General features: G+C 37.9%; 1 protein-coding gene across 1 annotated transcript; it reads right to left on the bottom strand.

Moving 5' to 3' along the window:
- Positions 1 to 193: 193 nt before the first annotated feature.
- Positions 194 to 20811, bottom strand: LOC145499765 (BBSome complex member BBS2-like). Its single transcript, XM_081479295.1, has 18 exons — positions 20591 to 20811; positions 19000 to 19215; positions 18139 to 18264; positions 15350 to 15412; positions 14478 to 14555; positions 14226 to 14330; positions 12201 to 12287; positions 11719 to 11854; positions 10537 to 10676; positions 9296 to 9612; positions 8919 to 8960; positions 8221 to 8305; positions 6907 to 7038; positions 6114 to 6188; positions 5502 to 5564; positions 4034 to 4146; positions 1439 to 1587; positions 194 to 923 (listed from the first exon to the last, which is right to left on the bottom strand). The coding sequence occupies exons 1-18, from the start codon at positions 20705 to 20707 to the stop codon at positions 823 to 825; spliced, it is 2145 nt and encodes a 714-aa protein (XP_081335421.1). The 5' UTR covers positions 20708 to 20811; the 3' UTR covers positions 194 to 822.
- Between the last annotated feature and the right edge of the window lie 452 nt (positions 20812 to 21263).

The following is a 21263-nucleotide window of genomic DNA, read 5'->3' as shown; positions in this document are numbered from 1 at the left end:
TACACCCTTTGGGTCATCAGTAGTGCACATACGAAAATGCCCTCGCCCCCTACCACCCCATCCCGGAGTCTCCTCATAACAAGTTCTTGAGTTGTGAAGTAAGAAACTTTCTGTGATCTGGGAATATCGAGCAAAGCGATTTCATAGACCGGGGTTGCACTGCATAGAAAGTTGACACCACGTTAAACATTCTTTGCTTAGCGTTCAAAACATTTATTAAACTATCCCACTTTGTACATTGGCGATATTTACAATTGATGACGGCACTATCTAGAAATCTCTATTCAGTCCAAGTGGAGACCAGTGATACACGAGTATGGGGGAGTGGACGCGCCATGAAAAAGGACGAAGACGGGTGACAAAAGAATGATCAGTGATAAGCTCTAAAGCGCGCGTGATTCACGAGCCTGTCTCTCGCGCTTCGTGTTCGTGTATCGCGCTGCGCGTTCCGCACTGCTTAAGTCTTCACTTTTCCTTCCCTCTTCTCTTTCCAACCTTACATTGCAGCTACTTCAATGACAACAGTGTAGAATCAAACACTCATTTGCAAATTTCTTTTTACAGTTGACACATTGTCCTTCGTTTCGCGGTTCCGCCAAATCTCCGCTTCTTTCGGTCCAAAATGAAATGGTTTCTACTACAACAGCATTTTCGAAAAAAGGCAGAACTTCCTCCCGTTCTGTTTTCTACGTGCTGAACTGAACAGAGCATGCATGTGTCGAAATATTTTCGTCGAAACTCACTGGTCATGCTTTGCAAATAGTTCATGAAAGTAATTAAAAAACAGCCCCATACATATCAATACATGATGTAGTTTCGACTTCACAGTGATCCTGCTTTGATAATCTTGAACAAGCCATTGACATTGTTGTTCTTAATCGCTTGTCGGCAACCGGCAATGACTTGAGCTTTACCTCTGCCAACTATAGAAGAGAAGAAAGTTATTTGGGATAGAAAAAACTGTATCCATGGCAAAGCACTTATTTTATACGTTCAATAGGTTGATCATTTCCCTATCGCATCTTTTAACTCTCCGTCGCAGTAATTTACTCAAAGGATATAATTAGTCTAACAAAACATTACCGTCCGTCCATCCGTCAGCCAGCTAGTCAGTCCGTCCATCAGTCAGTCGGTCAGCAAGCCAGTCAGTCAGTCAGTCCATTCTCCGTTTGTCAGTCAGTCAGTGAGTCAGTCAGTAGGTGAGTCAGTCAGTCAGTCAGTCAGTCAGTCGAGTCAATCAGTCCGGGAGTCAGTCAGTCAGTCAGTCAGTCCATTCTCCGTTTGTCAGTCAGTCAGTGAATCACTCAGTGAGTCAGTGAGTCAGTGAGTCAGTCAGTGAGTCGATTAGTGAGTCAGTCAGCCAGCCAGTCTGTCTGTCCGTCCGTCTGTCCGTCTGTCAGTCAGTTAGTTAGTCAGTCCATTATAAAAAGTTACCTACCTCTTAGCTTTCCAGCTCGTTGAATAGCCTGATTGACAAGTTTCAAGCAGGAGAGAAGTTCTGTGTGATTGTTGCACCTGATCTTGTAGCCATTAATGAGGTCTCTGTTCAGATCATACAGTTCCATATAGCCTTTTCTCATATTTTTCCTGTCAACAAGCCAAAATTGGAAATTAGAGACAAAAACCACCGCAACACAACTACAACATAAGCGCAGTCATCAACTTGACGTTATCTCCGTCCGTGCCAACTATCAAATAGGAGAGCCTGAACAATTTTCCACACATTTCTCAAACCATTTGATTTTCAACGAATTTGAGGACATATTGGTTTAATAGTGGGTACACAAAGGGTCATCGTTACATGTGATGTACCACAAAATTCTCGGCACTAGAATAAAGGGCACTGACACAATTACTACGGAGAATTAATGTTTTCGACTGGAGGCGTAAAGAAAAATGGCTTGATTTTATTTGAAGGGCTCTTTGTAAGAGTAGTCTCACAGGAGAGATAAGATGGGGGCAGAGAGGAAAGACAGGTCAAGACTCTGTTCGAGCCTTGTGACCCATAGCGTGTGCACAGGTTAAGTCAAGCTGGAGCTTATCCCGGTTTCTGGAGCATGAAGCGACTAGGAATATTTCTACTCCCCCCTGGATGGGATCTTGGAACCTTGAAGGGGTTCCTCCAGCATTAATTTGGCTGCTACCCATTTATACACCTGGGAGGAGAGAGGCACTGTGACAGGAAGGTGTCTTGCCCAAGAACACAACACAATGACCACAGCCAGGGCTTGAACCCTGACTTCGCGGTCCATAAAGCCACTGTGCCTCTACACATTTTCTGCGTCCAGGTGCCTACTACTGCTTAATCCGGGGTCCTACACACAAGCCACTTGGCCCTGGTGCGTTTACCAAGGAAAGAAGTAAGTAAGTAAACTTCATTTTGACAGGGTAGCCCATTCAGCTCTAAGGCTGGTCTCCATAGGCGCCCTGTATCTAAAAGTTATACAGATTAAAAGCCTAAAATACAATAGAGTGTATTCGCGTGACGTCATCAAATTCTCAAGTCCAAAACTAAAGAGCCATTTAAAAAGGTTTTATCCTCATCAGGCATCTGTTTGCAACTTTCCAGCTCAATAGCGTCCTTCGTTTGACAACCAGAGCATTTTGAATTTCGGAGTTATGGCGGTGCGTAACATGAACCTAAGATCGCGTTTGTCGAAAAGTATATACTTATCTCGTGATTTTTAGCCATTTTAGGAGTTAAAGTATCAGGAAAAGTACTTGTGTTAATGTTTTTTGGTTCGGTTTAGATAATCAGTTGTCTAGATAGCCAAAGTAAGTTCCAGATGTTAACACTATTTTCTGGCCGTCATATTGCAGGACGTAACATGGCGATTATTTCGATAGTCGATAAAAATCGATCATTGTCGATCGTTGTCGATACTAATCAATCGACAAATATCGGAAATCGATAAAACTCGATCACACAATTTATTGTGATTATCGACTTTGTTCGATTATGATTGATTTTGATCGATTTTGATCGATTTCAATCGACAAGTATCGGAAATACAAAAAACGATGTATGGCGTAGGCGTACGTAGGTTGCGGAGTGGTACAACAGTCACAGGTGCAAGGAGAAGCAAGGGGCATACAAACCCAGCGAATTTAGCCAACCTAGCGGAGAGCATAGTTAGTGGAGGGGAGGTAGGAGCTTGTATTTTTCAAATGTTGAACTGAGTAAAAACATTGATGAAATAAAATGTCAATTTACTATACTTTACTTCTTAATTACTTTGCTGGCCCCAATTTTTTCTCGCATCTAGTCTAAACTTTGGCCCGTTCTGTCCCCCCGAAGAAGCACGTCTTCGAGTTCCCAGGATCTCTCATCTCCCCGCCTAGAGAGACCCTGGGAACTAGTTTGGTTCGAGTTATGCAAAAGATCGCGATTTAGTTCAGCTGAAACTGTTAATCGATCATTTCTCGAGGTAATTTAAACATCCTATTCTGTAATGAATAACAGACCACTTGGTTGTTCAGGTTTTATTTAAGTTTATTGCCACACAGATTTACTTAAGAGCTGTTTACACTCGGCATTAAAAAAAAGTCATTAGAGCTATTATTGGTTTGGTTACTTGAATTTCGTAGCTGATTGAAACATTTGTCTGCGTTTTTGTCGATAAAATCGATAATCAATTGAAAATCTTGTGATTATCGACTTTTATCGACAAATTTAACTTGTCGATTGACAATTATCGACAAATATTGAGTACTATCGACTTATCGACTACGTTTTCGATGATCGACTTTGATCGACATGTTACGTCCTGCATATTGGAGGACTAAGGTCCTCTAACATGGCGGCTCCATACTAGGCTCTACAATTTTGCGCGGAACATTTCGACGAATATCTCAACGTTGGGACAACGCACACACCTTAAACTTGGAGAACTGTTTTCTTTATTTATCGTCTATAATATCACAATTTCTCGACTTTATCCACTGACTGGTTTTTGATTTTATTTTTTATTGCGTGACAATGCACACACTCTATAAGAACATGTATGTAAGGAGATTGTTCAGCAAGACTTACATGTCTCCCATTAATCTGGCATCTTCAGCTCTAACAACAAGACTTCTGATCAAGTTGGAATGATCTGCCATCTCCGCTGTGAGTTTTTGTCTCACAGCATGTAACTCATCTACCTGAATAATAATTACAACAATAACAGTTTAAGTAATCATGGAACATCAAGCACTGTGTTTGCTTGCGTCGCCTTGTACATGTGTTAACCCAAGTGTGAACACAATTCTAATATACACATTATGTCTAAAATGTTCAAATGTTTAAATGTTGTTTTTTGTAGTGGTTTACGCGCTTAGCTACACCTAGCTAGTTCACAGGTATGTCACTTAAACTGAAATAAACAAATATATCAACTTAATGTAATAGGCTTAAAAATCTCAACTGGCGGGAGGCAGACCAGTTGGCTATTTATAAGTATGACCGAGGAGTTGAACTAGGGTCTACCGAGAAACAACTCCAGCTTAGTGGTCAGAGCGGGACTTGAACCCGCGACCTACGGGTTTCAAGTCTGGTGCTCTAACCGCTCAGCCAGGCTGCCTGCTTAAAGTTGCATCACATGAGTGCACCAGTCTATCAAAAGGGCCTTTTAAGTTTTAAGTATGAATGGCAAGTTGTTAACCTACAGTGCATCATGAAGGAAAGTAATCTGGTAATTCTACAATTTACAATTAGTTGGTATCTGAAATTAGTGGACATTCAACCCTTGGATATCCTCTATGAATTTAAGTGAATGAAATCACCATCATCACTTATACCCTAGCCTCGCCCCTGAGAACATATCCTTGATCTGAGGTTGCTGGGAAATCTCTCATGGCTATCATGTCTTGACCACATGGAATAAAAAGCTTGCTATATATTATATAAGCCTGGAACGAATGGGAATGACGGCTCCGCGGTAAAATAGCATGCCGAAACCACTGGTCACGACATACACCCTAATTATGCGGGCATTTTGAAAAATGGCGTGAAAAACAAGGACAAAAGGCTCTTTCTAGAGCCATTACATTCATTCCTGGACAAGAACTCTGTCAGTGAAAGAGCACCCTTCCCAAGGGTTTATGCACCACTGGTTTCCTCCCCAACGGGCAACGAACACTGACGTCTTAGCTACATTTTGCATTCGTGACTCTTGCAGAGTACATTTCTCAGAAGAAGACCGCAGAGGGCGGTCGAAAATTCAGTTTTAAGGTTTTTGAGATCTCTTTCAAACCCCTTTTTCAGAACTTTAATCATGGGCACAGATCGCTCCTACAGTTTTATATCTACAAGTTTCCCAGAATCCTGAAAAAAAGATCTTCAGCCTTTTAAAGGTATACAAAACATCAGAGGGCTTCAGAACATGGCCACAAAGTCATGCATTTTTAGCATGGTTCATGTCTTGTGCAGTACTTGGCTGCAAGGATTTTGTAGTAACCTATCACTATTACGACAAGTACATATTTTAAAAATTAGTTTAACAATATTTCTTTATCACCTTAAGCAAAATTTCGCGGAGTTCTTCCAATTGATCAGGAAATTCTGCTGTGGACTGGAGATCCTGTAATAAAATTGCCATTGTACAATAACAATATAGATTTCTACAAATTTATGAAATTACAATGGTTTGTCAACTCACGATAGTTTGACTCAGAGATGATAAAAATTAATAACCAGATAGTTTCTGCTTGCCTGAAGACACAGTAGAACAGTTTATTTACTCATCCAGTTTACTCGACTTAAACTTTTAAACACACTCGGTGCGAACTGATTTGAAAATTATTTGTTATAACCACGTGGTCTGTGTCTCAGTTTTTCCCTCTTTTGGGAGCTACATGAATGTCTTAAGTGTCTTATTAATTACTAAGTTGTACTAGATTACCTTCAGATCGAAAGAAACCTCAAAAAACAGTATTTACATTGAAGTGGAGACAAAAAACATAACGGAAAAACGTCACTTTTTTGTTCTTACCACATTTTGAAGTCATCCGTGATCAGTTACTGAACAGACGTACAGCAACATAAAATCTTAGTGTTAATAGGAGAACACAAAGCCCTAACAGAAAATACTTGACACCAAAGGCAACTTCTTGTTTGACGGCCTATCTACCTCAATTCCCAAGAAAGATGCAAGGGCTTGAATGATGTCTCCTGCTAAATCCATGTCATCAGTCTTAACAGTCACCTGAAAAAGAAAAAATCTTACTTACTTTGTGCTACCACTACATTGTCCATCTTGATCTTTTTTAATCGTTCACAGCATCACCCCTCACAGGAAACATTGTGTGCGTCAGCAATATACCAACAAAAAAAAACAACAACAATTGCACCAGAAAGACAGTTGAATCATGGCACACGGCCAACAATGTTGAGGTTGATAATAACTCATGCCCACTCCCGAGACTATACAACATTCTCTTTAAAAAAACATTTATTTTAGCACTTCTAGCAATCTTCCGAGCATCTTTTAACGAGTATTATTAAATTATGCGAATTACGCTCTATATTCAAATTTTAATGTTTTATTTTATCACAAATTTTAATCCGTCAAAGACAGTAGACTGGCTGTTGAAAGCTCATGTTTTTTAATAATTTTCTCCAGAGAATGCAATATTCAATTTTGTAACAATGTACCAGTGAACAAAGAACAGAACATGAAAATAGAAGAAAGGACTATCTAAAAGGACTGAGTTAATTAAAAGAAGGTTCACATGTAACAAGATTCACTGTATGGTGGACAGCCTTACTTTACCAACATCACAGCCTCAACAAGTCTACCACTTTTCATTCAGCTAGACTTGCCAAGCCTGGCAGAGTTATACAGTACAGTCAAGCATTATATCAATTTTATATTCATAAATAAGTATGTATTATCATCATTAGGATAACAAATTGTTACTAACATTTCCACTTTGGTCCATTTTGATTGCCAGTGGATTTCCAGTCCTCAGAGATAAGAACATCATGTCCAGTTCTGTGTCTTTGCTTTCTATCTCCTCAGGGAGAAGGAAGTTTTGATTCAGCCACATCACTACCTGAAATAAGTGTGAATAAAGAGAACACCATTGAGTCACTATATTTCCTATCTTCCGGGCATATTTGCATGTCTGTGGATAGCCCGAGACCAATTATAGCTACCCTCTGCATGCTTTGCCTGACTAGAATGTGTATCATTTGGTTATAGAGGTCACATCGTGAACAGAGGAAATATTCACTTGATCAAGCTGGTACAGGCAGTGAATGATATAGATGACATTACAAGGAGACGTGAATATATGAATTTTATTTTCAGGTTGTAAAAACTATATTTTTTTTAAAGGGAGCTTAAGGAGAAAGAATCAACGTCTTGGGCAGAGGCGGCATCAGCTACAGAGTATAGGATAGCCTGGAAGTGGAGAGGCAACAGCCCAATTCTCCACTAAGATAACAGAACAATGATGATGATGAAATACAATATTCTAAAAACAAGCACAGCGAATAAAAGATCGAGGCAAATGGATGGACTATGATGTTTCTGTAAGACTGTAATATCTTTTAACAACAGAAAAACTAAAATTCATACCCTCAAGTCACTGTGTAATATCTTTTCTCATGATGTGGACTAATCGCTCTCAATTTCACTGACAGTTTGCACAAATGAACGCGACAAAGCGGGAAATAATGTCACCAATATCTTGCCCAGTGAGGAGGATATGGAAAATATGCCACTCAGTTTCCAGATGTAGCATAAATATGATTGTTCCTCACAGTTAAAAAAAAAGTTTAAAATGTCGCAAATGCTAAAGTGCAATAGAATATGCAAGATAAGTGGCGAAAATATTATGAAGTTAAAAAAGAAACATAAAAGAATTAATTCCATTTTGCTTTTAAAGAACTAACAAAATCTAACCAAGTAATTTTGCACAAATGAAATCACACTGTTTGATTAGTGTTGGTTTGTGTCCACAAAATCAAGGTTTATATCAGGTATTAATTTATGTATCATACATCAACCTAGGCTTGATTTCTTCCACTCTCATGAGGTTTAAGGGGAGGGTTGCCTTATTCCCAAACAGTGGCTGGCAATCGAGGCCCATGACTTTGTGTTATTAAGCTGAATCAATCAAGATAAACAAAATGATTATAGCAAGCCAGCTGAGGTTCTTCACCACCTTAGGCCATATATCATGGTCACAGACCTCCCACTAAGTAAACAAGCACTAATTAGCTAAACGTACTCTGTTCACTCTTTCATTGATGTGGAAGGAGCAGTAAGATTTGGGCTCCGCATAACCGTCTGGGCATGGAATATACAATGTGAATCTACGAAAAGTCAAAACGAAAAACAAAACAATTCCAATGGAGTTCAACCTAATGGCAAGTAAGATCCATAGTCCTATGGGTTAATACAGCTAGTCCAGGCTGGAAGATTGTCATTCTGCCAAACTACATACTGTTTCAAATCACTAATCAATTAATTTTGTTTGTTTGTTTCTTTGTTTACACTGTATGTACAGACTTGTATCAAGTTCAAGGCTAGAAATATGTTTTAATTTCTCAATTGCAAGAAAAGTATATGGCCATGACTACATGATTGCTTCTCCAGTGTGTTGCTTTGTCACCTTGAGTTGTGGTGGCTCATTGTAATTATTGGGCAGACACCAGTTAATAACAGATTGTACATGATGCTAATGAAACAACATTTATTTTGACAAGAAATTCTTGTATATTTACAACATTTTCTTTCTTTCAATTATAAATAATAGTTGATCATGAACGACTAAATGTATCTTTAGCCATTTTACTGCAGATTAGCACATGGATGCTGTTAATGTCTTTGAGTTTGACACTAGGTGGAGATGGCCCAAAAAATTCTGTCCCTCAGCGTTATGGCCTCTGGTTAATATTTATTAGTATTCCACTTTAACCCTCATACCTGGGAAGTTGTCTTGTAAGTTCAAAAACATGGAAGTGGGAGCTGTAAAAGAACAAGATGGAACAGGATCAGGTTATTGACAACTATTATTATTATTATTACTACTATTATTATTGTTATTGTTATTGTTATTGTTATTGTTATTGTTATTGTTATTGTTATTGTTGTTGTTGTTGTTGTTGTTATTGTTATTATTACTCATTCCCTGTGAGCAATGCCCACATAAGGCCATCACTACAATACAGATGTGGCTTGTATACACTTGTATACTCTCGTTTTCTATGAGCATTAGCCAACTTGGCTACACCTCATTGACTATTTCCTCATACATGTAGAAGAATAACAAAATAATAAAATTATACTCTCTGCCTTCCAACCTGGATTTATTTCCAACAAAAGCTTTGATGTGAAGATCAACTGGAATGTCTTTTGGAGGGAACACTGGAACTTGAAGAGACGATTTTAAACTTTGTTGTGGAGGATGCACCACATGGCTTTCCCCTTCAAACACTCCCTCAGCAAATATCATAACAGTTCGTATGATAGTTTCATTAGTAGTTGAGATGGACAGTTCAACATGAGGCTGAACCTGTTCACTGCCTGGATTTACCAAGAGTGATGTCTGTAACTGGGTATTAGCTGGTATGATACCCATTTGCGACTGGTCAACCTCTTGACCTCCAGCCTTCCCAACCTGAAGAAACAAAGTTTGACTTAAAATTACAAAAAAAATTAACAAATAAATTTCAATATTCAGAGAGGAAGCTGATGGACCTACATATAGCTGGCTTTCATGCAGGTCCTAAGATCTATCAAGGTTGAGTTTGAATTAATTTGGAAATGCTTGGTCTTTTTAGGAGGGAGGAAATATATAGTATATCGAGTTATGGATGTACACGGGAAGTTTGGAGAGTACAAAAGAAGCATCAGAGTTGCTCGAGGTGATAGCCGAGAGCAACTCTAGCTTCTTGAGTGTTCTACATACTTCCCAAGTGCATCCATAGTGTGATATATGCACAGCTAAAAGCATGAACCAATTCTTTTATAACATGGCGACAACCTGGGTGCCAAAACATGTTTCATTTGTGATTCATTACAAATTTCTCACAATGCACAGTCAAGGAAAACAAAGGTTGTTAGGATCCTAACATGCCACAATCAGTTGAGCAACAGTTGAATGAAAAAGCTTAATCTGGTTTCTAAAATTGTCAATGAAAAATTCGCTTCTTCAAATGAATTACAATGAAAATGCGTGCAAGCAAAGTCAAAACTGCTCAATGAAAATGTAGACAAACAAAGTCAAAACACTCAAGTTTAAGCAAACATCTTAGCTTGGCAAAAGTCAAAGGCTCCAAGCAGGGTTTGGATTGTTCAGAATAATCTTCAAATTGCCAAAACTTAAAAGGAACGTGCACTAAACTCGATGGAAATTTTGTGCACAGCTAAACTGACACTGCACACGTCATGTTATATACACATGGCGATGCGTATATATAGGGATTTCATTCATGATGGCTCAATAGGAATTAGGCAGGACTAACCTGCATGATACGTTATAATTTCCATTGTTCCCATGGTGCTTATATATTAATTAATTTCTAGCTCTCGTGAACCTTACCCTTGCATTTTCCTCATAGTTTCTCAGTTCCAGTAGCAAGTTTTGTTTTCTTTGCGCTAAGTCTCGCAGCGCATCTTGCTCAACATTGACATCCATCAAGTTTCCCTTCATGTCGGCAGATGCTGGCAGATATCCTCGGACTAATAAAATAGCAAAGAATGTCTACAGTAACTTAGTGAAGTACGCCAGCCCTAGGAATTCACAGCAACATCATCACTTTGCTTTGATGAGGGGCTTTTGATCAAAATGTCAGCTTTACAAACTCACCACAGCAGTTAAAACTACTTTTATCAATGTCAAGTTCATTTGATAAAACGCTAACTATATGACATTAAAATGTTATTTCATGTGACACACCTGCCATCTTGTATTATTAATTAAATCCCAAGAGCATCGCATTGCATGCACAAGGAAGTCTGGGATGAATACAAGATGGTGCATGAATGGTTGATATGAGGTGAACCAGCTACAAATCATGGCTACCGTATTTACTTCTGGTTTCTGAGTATGACCAGGAGTTTTATTTACACCTTCTTAAAACTAAGGAAGCTAGTCCCCATTTTGTCAAGTTAAAAGAATTCACACTTATACCCAGTCATATTCCCAGGTGAAGATTACCCAATGTGACAGTAAGAGTTTTGCTCAAGGAGATGACAAAACAGCCAGGACTAAAACCTGGAACCCTAGAATTAGTATCATATTCCCCATGTTTTAAAAAATCAGACTGCGCCAAAGCCAAAGCAAAGATATGTACTTTTAGTAATTAATCATTCATATAATTGTCTTGTAATTTCTAGAGCACGACTACCAACCTCTATATAATGCACTAAGTCCTCTTTTGAATTGCCAGTGGGATGGGATTGTTTTGGTCTCTCCAACAACTGGCAGGCACTGGAAAGTTGCTCTCACTAATGAATTATCCTAGTTTATAAAAAGTTCAAGGAATTGTGCATGCTACATGTATGATAAGACAGTTTGAGATCATTGAGGTGCCATAGACACACAGTCAAGCTCCTCCTTGAGTCTTGTTTCTTTTCAATGCACTTGGTTTGAGCTCAAAAAGTACTTTCTTGAGTGATTAAGTAGAATAACTGTAACTCAACAAAAAGTGTGTTAACTGCTTCAGATTCCATCATAAAGTTCTATACGGTATGACATCCTGATTTATAGATGAAATTATACCTTCTCCTTCCACTGAACAACAGATCAATTCCAGTTTGCCATCCATGCGATAGTCACCTTCTAAAATACCAGCAACAGCCACAGAGAAGTTATCTTTAAAGATGACCTCACCTGTTCTGTCACTACGGGCATCAATCTGAAATAAACAACAATTGAATTAAATTCTCTTCACTGATGAATACATAACTAATCCTTAAAAGTGCAACTACTGACAAAATTCTGTGCAAATCGATAAATGAATCGAAAATCTTGGATGCTAACAATTTAATTCCACCAAATTACCATATGGTGGCAATGATTTTGTGACCATTTCTTTTATTTTTGCACACTGAAGTACTATTGGTCAGTTCCTTTGCGAGCAATTTGCTACACTGATTCAGCTGGAGTAATCAATTTGTAAGATACAACCAGAACCAGAAATAAAGAAAAGTATTGATTTCATTTTCAAGAAAAAGGTTGAGAAAGTTTGACGACTATATTACCTTCCCATTGGACCAGCCTGTAATGAGCTCTGGTACTCCATCAGAGTCAAGATCAAAACTATGAATGGTGATCGCTTGGTTTTTGGACTGCAAACAAAGCAACAACAAATACAAAGATTAATTTACATTTAAGTCTGGAAGGTTGCCTAAGCTGAGTTAAAGTTAGGTTTAAACTTAAGATCTTCTGCCTTTTTATTCTCAGATCTCAAGCATACTGCTTTCCCATGGCTTTCAAAGACTTACAAGTACACTTAAATTCCATGACTTTCCAGGCCTGGAAAGTGAAATTATAAAATTGCACAACTTTCCAGGTTTTCATGACCTACGCAAAAATACTGCGATAAATTGGCTTATTATAAATCACTGTACAACTTGGCCATGACAAGGTTCAGTACAAAATAGTCTGTAGAAGAACAAATTATTGCTGACATAAAATATGTCTGCATTGCATGTATGGAGATGACGAACATTGGTCTGTTATTCCTTTATTAATACTAAATATAAATTTTATCATAAGTGTTTTTTTTATATATTATAATAACAGTTCTTGATTCTGAAATAGAACAACAGAAGGGAAAAAAAAGGTACTGACAGTACTTTGGTATATGCTTTATGAGGTGTTTTGGATTTGGATTTAGCACTGGCCATTGCAAGATCTGCAGGTGGAAGTGTTTCGATTATGCCTTGGACTGAGTTACCCTAAAGTGAGAGTTATGAAATTTCAGATATTACGCAGGGAATGAGAATTACTTTAATCAATGAAGGTCTCCTCGTTACATATACTAAACAGTTTCACACAGTTACTACAATATCATGATGTTGTTCTTCACAGTCAAGCACCTGCTATCACAAGCACTCCTTGTTACAGAGAGCAAAGCAAAAACCTCAGCTAGTATATACCATAAACCGCTGCCTCACACACTCAATAGAATGCCAATACAAGGTTAATCACCATTTACAAAAACTTAAGAATTAGTTCATGCTTAGAGTGCATACATGTATATTGAGCTATGGATGCACGCAGGAAGTTTGACGAACACGAAAGAAGCGTAAGAGTTGCTCTACGCGATAGCTGAGACCAAGTCTAGCTTCTTGAGTGCTCTCCAATCTTCCCAAGTGCATCCATAACTCGATATACGCACAGCTAAAAGCATGAACCAATTCTTTTATAACATGGCAATAACAACTTGGGCACTAAAACATGTTTCATTTGTGATTGACTACAATTAGTTCTCACAATGTGTGGTGAAGAAAAACAAAGGTCATTAGGATCCTAACACACCACAATCAGTTGAGCAACAGTTGAACGAAAACGCTTAACCTCGTTTCTAAAATTGTCAATGAAAAATTTGAATTAATTACAATGAAAATGTATGCAAGCAAAGTCAAACATACTCAATGAAAGTGTAGACAAACAAAGTCAAAATACTCAAGTTTAAGTAAACATCTTAACCAGGTAAAAGTCAAAGGCTTGAAGTGGGGTTTGGATTGTTCAGTATAATCTTCACATTGCCGAAACTTAACAAAAGAAACCTGCACTAAACTCGATGGAAATTTTGCAGCTACATGAAATTGCATATATACGCCATGTTATATACGCACAGCTGTGCATATAATGTATAGAGATTCTGTTCCTGATGGCTCAATAGGAATTAGGTAGGACTAGCGTACGTCCTATGTTATAATGTCAATTATCTTTAAGAAAAGAAAAGACCAGTTGGGACTTTTAAGAAGTTTAATTTAGGTCTTGACAAGTAACAATATTTATTTCTTCATTTATAATTCCTGCAATTATATGTAGCACAGCAGTTCTAAACACCATGACATTAAATAATTAATAATTATTTATTTGCCAGCATAGAAAAATCTAAGAAAACAGTCACAAATATTAATTAAACTCCTTGTTTGTCAGTAATAGTGACTAAATATGGTTGCTGTTTGACAATCTGTGGCACCAGTTCGCCACATTAATTTACATATAAAGCATTACAATCCAGTTGTTAAAGAGAGAAGCAGGTTTATTACCTTTATTCTCCAGTATCTTGCTGTCTTGTCATAAACTCCAACAGTGCCATTTCCCAGTGCGTAGCCAAATCTTGATCCTCGGAGAGGGTAAAGGGATGTTACAGACTACAAAGAGAAAATAAATGAAATAATAAATAACCTAGCACCATTATGTCATAATTACTGAAATGAACAACATTTTACATTTAATTTCCTGAACACTACTAATTTAAAAATACAGGATCATAGAATGACCATTTTGAGACTACTCACTTCTGTTTCTGTCATCTCCGCAATAATTTCATCTTCTTTGAACACTCTGATGTCAAAATCTTCTGACCCAACGAGTAGCTGTGGGTGCAAAATACCATCAGTTAATATACAGCACATACATGTACATACTATTTTGAAGATTCAGCACAGGTTACTTGTAATTTGGACTCTCGACAAGCCTTAGGATCCACAAGTGAGCAATGTTGCTGATGAACTCACCAATCAGAATGTTGTTTTGTTGGTCCAATATTTCCAAAACATTAGACTGGGTAGTGTTGTTGAAAGTTTTCTAACTTGTAGGTTTATGGTTTACTTTAACAACACTAGCAAATAACTTAACATACTGTAAAATGTTCTTTTTCTTTGAACTTTCTTTCTCTTCTTGTTGAATAATGTCTGTTGTCAGCTCTCAATTCAAATAATAGTTTGCTTGTAGTTATGGTGTATTTCCAAACTATTTCCCACACCATAACTGATTGTACAATTTTTTTCTAAACAATGCTGTATGGCCCTTGCCCTTTATTATCAAGAAATATATATATTTTCTAGTCTCCCTGAAGGACAGAATGTTTGCCCAGTTTAAAAGAGTTACCTTTTAGCATTTTTGTCTTGAATTAGAATAGGAAAATTTCCAAAATAATTGTATGCCCTCCACAAAGAGGTCTTGGAAATTCTGATGGGATTCAAACCAAAAACCCACTGTAAAAGATATTTCTCTAATTTTTTCCTGGAGAAAAATCACAATGTAAACACAGTGTAACCAACCACTGATGTAAGTAACACTACAGTGTATAAGCCAGGTAAAATCAATGTCTGCTGACTATAACAGTGTCAATGACAGGGACAATTGATGATCAAATATTACGCAGTACCTCTAAAAGTCCATCGCCGTTAAAATCGCACATTGCCAAAGAGCACACATTGTCTCCTGTCACCTAAAGCGGGACAACAATAAGATCCAGTCACAATTTCCATGATGTCATAAATAATAACAGGCAACTTCTGAGTGACCTAATACTGGCACACAACCTTAATATGCAAATGATCAAAGTGGTTGTGAGCCACTGAACTCAGATAATGATTTATGAAAGGGCGAGAATGGAGTTTTTGTATTGATTAAATAACGCAAGTCCATTCACAGCTTATGTCCGAATGCAGTTGTTCAAAATTAACCCATTTATGTCTTACATCGAATTGTAGTCTCCTGCTACTCCAGCTCCACTGAGTGACGAATAATGCCAGTGTCAAACATCCAAACAGATCCACGAATGCACAAATGAGAAACATTACCAGAAAGACAATAATTCACCTCTGCTTGAACAAGCTCAGCAACAACTTATTTGAAGGATAATCTGGAACCAACCATCGACTCGTAGGACCCAACTCTTTTTACATGAGCCTGCTGTTCTAACAACCCCGCATTTTTGTAAAAAGCAATATAATATTATTTTATGTTTCACTGAATTTCTTTAGATGCCGATGTGGCATAGTGTAGTAGAAGATCGCCCAACAAGCGAGAGGTTGTGAGCTCAAATCCTTCAGGGCACAACAATGTTTTTAATTTTTATTTCAAATCTGTTAGCATTTTTCTAGGATAACCCTGTATTTTCACACATCACTCTAACTTATTATTTTAATTGTAAATAGCCAAATTTGTCTCAATAGTAAATAACAGAGAAGAGCCACCTCATAGATCTGTTAAATAAACCACAGCCAAAAACCTGTGAGTCCCACACACAGGAGTGTGAGTCCCACACTTATCAGTGTATCAGTTGTACCTATGAATAACACATACAATTAAATGAGCTTTGTATTTTATTAGTTACATTCAGTCTTCGACATACAAATCATGCCTTTTCTTCGCACTTCTTCGAATGACTTTCTTATCTCTAGGCCTTGGAGGGCTATCTTGTGTTCAAGGAGACCAGCATGCCGATTTAGCTTGGTGTTTTGAAAATTTTGGCACTGGGCCTCCTTACTCATCCGTTCAATTTCCTAGCCTCCGAACAGACTTTCCAATACATATAATTTCCATTTTTCTCGTAGACCAGCCATGAATATGTTTTGAGCCACGGCTCAAAAAATCTTTGTTCCTTAGTTTTCGCTGATTTTGCTTGTGTTGATTCTTCATTGTCTTCATTCGCTTTCATATCATCCTTCTCTATTGCAGCTGCTGCTTCTTGTTCTTGATGTCTATTGGCCTTGGGCCGTTTTGCAAATGAGAGCTGTGTTTGCCCCTCCAGGAGCTTAAGTTTTTTCTTTGGTGGCACTTAATTTGAATAACAATGTCTGTCTTATGAAAAAGCAAGCAGGAAGAGACAGAAAGCACGTGTATGGAATAAAAAAACATACACTTCTGTAAAATACCGCTGATCATGAAAATTGAGCCTGTAATGAACAGAATGTAATGGCGTTCGCTTTACAATCACACACTGCTTACTTTGATACTTATTTTGAAATTTTTCACGAATAGAGAAGAAAAGTCATCAAGTCGTGATCGTAATAGAGAGAAGGCAATTTTTTGCGTCCAATGGGACGCATTTGGGACTAAATTTGTACGTCTTTTAGGAAAATTATGTGTCTGAGATGCGGGACATGCAGGTAGATAGATCACTGTCTTTAAATTCTTTATTTGCCTGCTATTATCAAGACCCTTTTGGAAATATATAATTACATTAACAATAGCTTATTTAAGTCATCATGGAATAAGCTACATGTAAATAAATGTGTCTTTCCAACAATCAACAAAAGAAATCCAGAAACCAAATCACATATTCAGGGTGTAAAGAAGTAGTGTTTCAGCCAGAAAATATTACTTAAGGGCCAAAGTGGCCCCTGAAGATCTTTTTTAGGGGCCAATTTTTTAGGAAAGGGGCCAATAAATTGAAAGCTACAGAAGGAAAAAATGCATCAGGATACCAAGAAAAAGAAAGCAGTTTATTAGGATCTATGAGAAAAGTTAATAGTAAGTGCTTTTTGAAGTGTTTGTACTCAATAAAGTTGCTTTTGAATCAGATACTAGTATGAAGGATCCGTGCATTACAAGAGAACAATCTGTAGGCATACATGACGTAGTCAATGATCAAGGGTTTGCAATGCATCATAGGGCGATTTTAAACACGATTAGTCATTTGGAAGTTTTCTGATGTGAGAGAATCCATACAGCAAAGTAAAAGGACGGATTGCCTTCTTTTGTTATGTTGAATGTTTTAGAAGCAAAGATCTTTCAATGTGATTTTCTAGAAGGACATACATGTAATGTGTGACAAAATAACCGTTATTGATCGTCAACACAGAGAAATGTAGTCACCATTATGCCGTATTATGGCGACTAAACCAGAATTTTTGGTCGCCAAGGATGAAATGCTTGTTGCATTGGCGACCACATCGATCACAATTTCAAGCCCTGGGATGGCTTTTAAAATATTATGCCTGTGTTAAGCCTGCAGTCTTGTAAAAGGAAAGGGCCAAATTGGCCCTTTTTTCATTTTTTTCTGGGGGCCATCTCTGATTTAAACGCGGGATTCCCACAATGGCGCGCTCTGGCGGAAACACTGAAGAAGAGATTCTGTTTTCCACAAATATTTAACTGCTCTCCCTGGACAAAATAGGAGTGTACATGTCGTATTACAAGACATAAAAAAACATTGTCATTACTTACTGTCCAGAATTCATCATTTCCTTCAAAGTCAAAGCCTTGAATTGAACAATTTCCACCAACTATTGCCAAAGGATTCTCAAATGTTCCAAGCTTCCCTGTAACAATTGCATTTGCTCCATCTGCTATCTATGTAAAATCAGTGGAATAAAGTTATCATAAGCAAGTGTGAGAACTCAGTTAATTGTATATCCTCTGCCGGTAAACAAAACATGTGTACATGTAAACACAGTACATACAAAGGAAAAAAAAATGTAAATGTAGCTGTACGCTCATCAATGAGTCTATGATCTTTTTTTCTTTTTTTAATAAATGCATATTAATTTTTTACATGTATCTTTACCATCTGTGACGTTAGAAGAATTAAATACTTGAGGCCTGGTTCCAATTTTGATGCTATGATAACACCTATTTCGATAAGCAGGGTTTCCAGAATAAGCCAGCACCTGAAGTAGGTCACTGCCTTCTTCAAGCGTTTGTGCCAGGTACTATTTGTCAAAAGGTTTATTAAAATTATGCACAGTTTCGTTTCACCAATGTTATCATGATCTGATCTTTCTGGAGAAATAAATAAACAGGTGAAACAATTCAGACTATGCTGTCGGTTGCCTCCAACAAAATCACATGTGTATGCCAGAAATGCACTTGAACACACACAGATTTTGAAAAATTTCCAGGACCAGCAACCCAGCCCCAGCAGGTAACCAACTCCAGCACTCTTCCACACCCGGCCACCTTGATCACGAGCAAGTAGTGCTCTGTCTGCTTGACAATTTCCTCCTGCTACTTTATTTCAATTTGAAAACCCTGGATAAGACAAAGGCAAACATGGTAAACTGGGGTACTCCTTATAAGGCCACTTACATCCCGATAGAAGAGATCTGAATTATTTTCCACGTCATAAGCCAGGAAGTTTGTGGGTGTCCCAACAAGAAGAGTGTCACACCCTGAGCTATTCAGCTGACCAGCAGCAACAGCAGACACTTGTTGGTTGATATTCAAAATGCTGATGTCATTATCATGACTTGCAACTGCTCGGCCTCCTTGTAATGCACTACTATGGGGATTGTGGATGAAAACCTAAACAATAACAACAACTTGCAATAATTAATATAATTAGTGAAATCAATGAACAGGCGTTTCATCAATGTTTACAGCAGGATGGCAACTGGTTTTCACAGATGGGGAAAACTTTTTGAATGAACTTCTTTATAATAAAAACTTTCCTCTAGATGGTCAAACCGGGTGGGATCAATCATCTTGACAGCTGGTTAATTTGCTTAGTGCCCGGCCCTTAATGAAACCCCTGAATAAAATCTGCTTTTCCTTCAACAATTCACCTTTAGTGCAAAGGCACTAAAGGTTCCTTTAAGCTACACAAAATGTTTCGTACAACCCAGATAACAATACTGTCAACTTTCACCCTTGTTCAGAACGTGAAGATACATAAGTAGTCTGTCCACAGATGACAAGTGATATGGTTATCAATTTCATCCAAGCCAGCTGGGAGAACTAATACTGTTCTTACCAACTGCGTGTTATGCTAGTCCACTTTTATCTTGTCAAGCTATGATGACAATTCTCAGGCACCCTGGGTGGAGAGGCACTTCTTTCCCAAGAATGAAACACATGCATTGGTCCTCGCTAGGGACTACTAGAGATAAAAGCTTACAGCTATACATCATACCTGCCAACCCCCAGAGTACAAAAACCTGGAGACGGCTAGAAATCTTGCCAATTTTGTACCATGTATTGTGCAAATTGATTGGTTGATTTCTGACCAGTTAGGATACTCATTAAATATATATCAATTTGATTGTTCTGTTTTACCTTTTTCGATCGAGAGCAGCTCAAATAAGAGCAACAAATTCCCTTCTTGTTTTATTTTCCTTTTTGAAATCTTGAAAATGACGAAATTAATGAAAAAAAAATTTAACAAGAGCCACAGTAGGTAGTTCCCAGGAGATTTGGTACTCTAACCGGGAGACCGGGAGATTTGATGAAAAACTTGGAGACTCCCGGGAAAACCAGGAGAGTTGGCAGGTCTGCTATACATGCACATAATTTGTGAAATCATGCCCAAACCACACTAATAAATTGTTACTCAACCATCTCAATTTATTCTTTTGGGTGTAAATTAGATAATGAGGTTTTAAGCTGACCTTTACCATGTACTTACGCGTAAATTTATATCATAACGAAGAATTAAAGATGTTTTCTTGTTTCTATGGAAATTATGATAAGCTTAGCTTACTGCCGAGATTTTTCAGCCCATTTTAATAGTCCTTCGTCTACATCTACAGCATTTATCAGCCATCATAAATGCCTCAGAAATGTTACCATTGGATTGACGTCATTGAAAGACCTCCAACCAGCCTTGATTTTTCCGTGGATAAAGAACAAGAAACCATGAGAGTTTTCAGATATATACTGAAAAATAAAACTTCGGACCAACCTTTCCCGCAGTTGTGCCTGCTGTCAAACAAGGATGTTTACCATCGAACCTTCCCAACGCCGCAGTTCGAGCATGGATTTTGTGGCTCAACTTGAGCGTAAAAATTGGAACTAGCATGACGAAGATTCGGCAGTCGTAAAGAGAGGGAAATTTAGTTAATCACATCATCAAATGGAGCAAAAAGTGGTCGCCATATTTCCATTGGAAACTGTAAATTATTATTGCGCAGGAGTACATGTGCGCATCTCTTTTGTTCAGGGAAACGCTGAACAATGAAAACTTTGGGCTCAAAAAACACTTTTCACGGGATTTTTCACGGTTCTCTCGTCTCGATCTCAGAGTTCTTTCACAAAATCGACCGCCTCATCCGTGGATTCGATTCGTTCAAGTATTTTTCCAGTTCTAGTGGCTTGTTTTATCTTAAAAATAGATATGCGATCAATATTTCACTAGGAATGCCCAGTATTTTGCACACAAAGTCCACCATCTCAAGAACTGCAGACGGCCGCAACTCATGCTTATTTGCAACAAATTATATCACATATTATGAGGCTAGCTCACTTAATGCGACCTCTACTTATATGTGAAAATGAATTGTGTAGCTTCTTTAGAGCACGTGTCAATTCAATGAAAAAAAAAGATAAACAATGTTAACACGAGCAAGCCCTAGATC

The sequence above is a fragment of the Orbicella franksi genome, chromosome 10 (genome assembly GCF_964199315.1).
Source record: "Orbicella franksi chromosome 10, jaOrbFran1.1, whole genome shotgun sequence".
In the NCBI taxonomy this organism is placed as follows: domain Eukaryota; kingdom Metazoa; phylum Cnidaria; class Anthozoa; order Scleractinia; family Merulinidae; genus Orbicella; species Orbicella franksi.
Note: the sequence above shows the minus strand (reverse complement) of the source record. Positions and strands in the feature narration are given on the sequence as shown.

What these genes read in the sequence shown, in the direction of transcription:
- LOC145499765 (XM_081479295.1), bottom strand. Translation starts at nt 20,707, where the DNA reads ATGCTAGTTCCAATTTTTACGCTCAAGTTGAGCCACAAAATCCATGCT. An exon ending in CAAGATACTGGAGAATAAAG is followed by an intron (nt 12,288 to 14,225) that starts GTAATAAACCTG and finishes CTTTGTTTGCAG; the next exon opens with TCCAAAAACCAAGCGATCAC. An exon ending in ACTATGAGGAAAATGCAAGG is followed by an intron (nt 9,613 to 10,536) that starts GTAAGGTTCACG and finishes TTGTTTCTTCAG; the next exon opens with GTTGGGAAGGCTGGAGGTCA.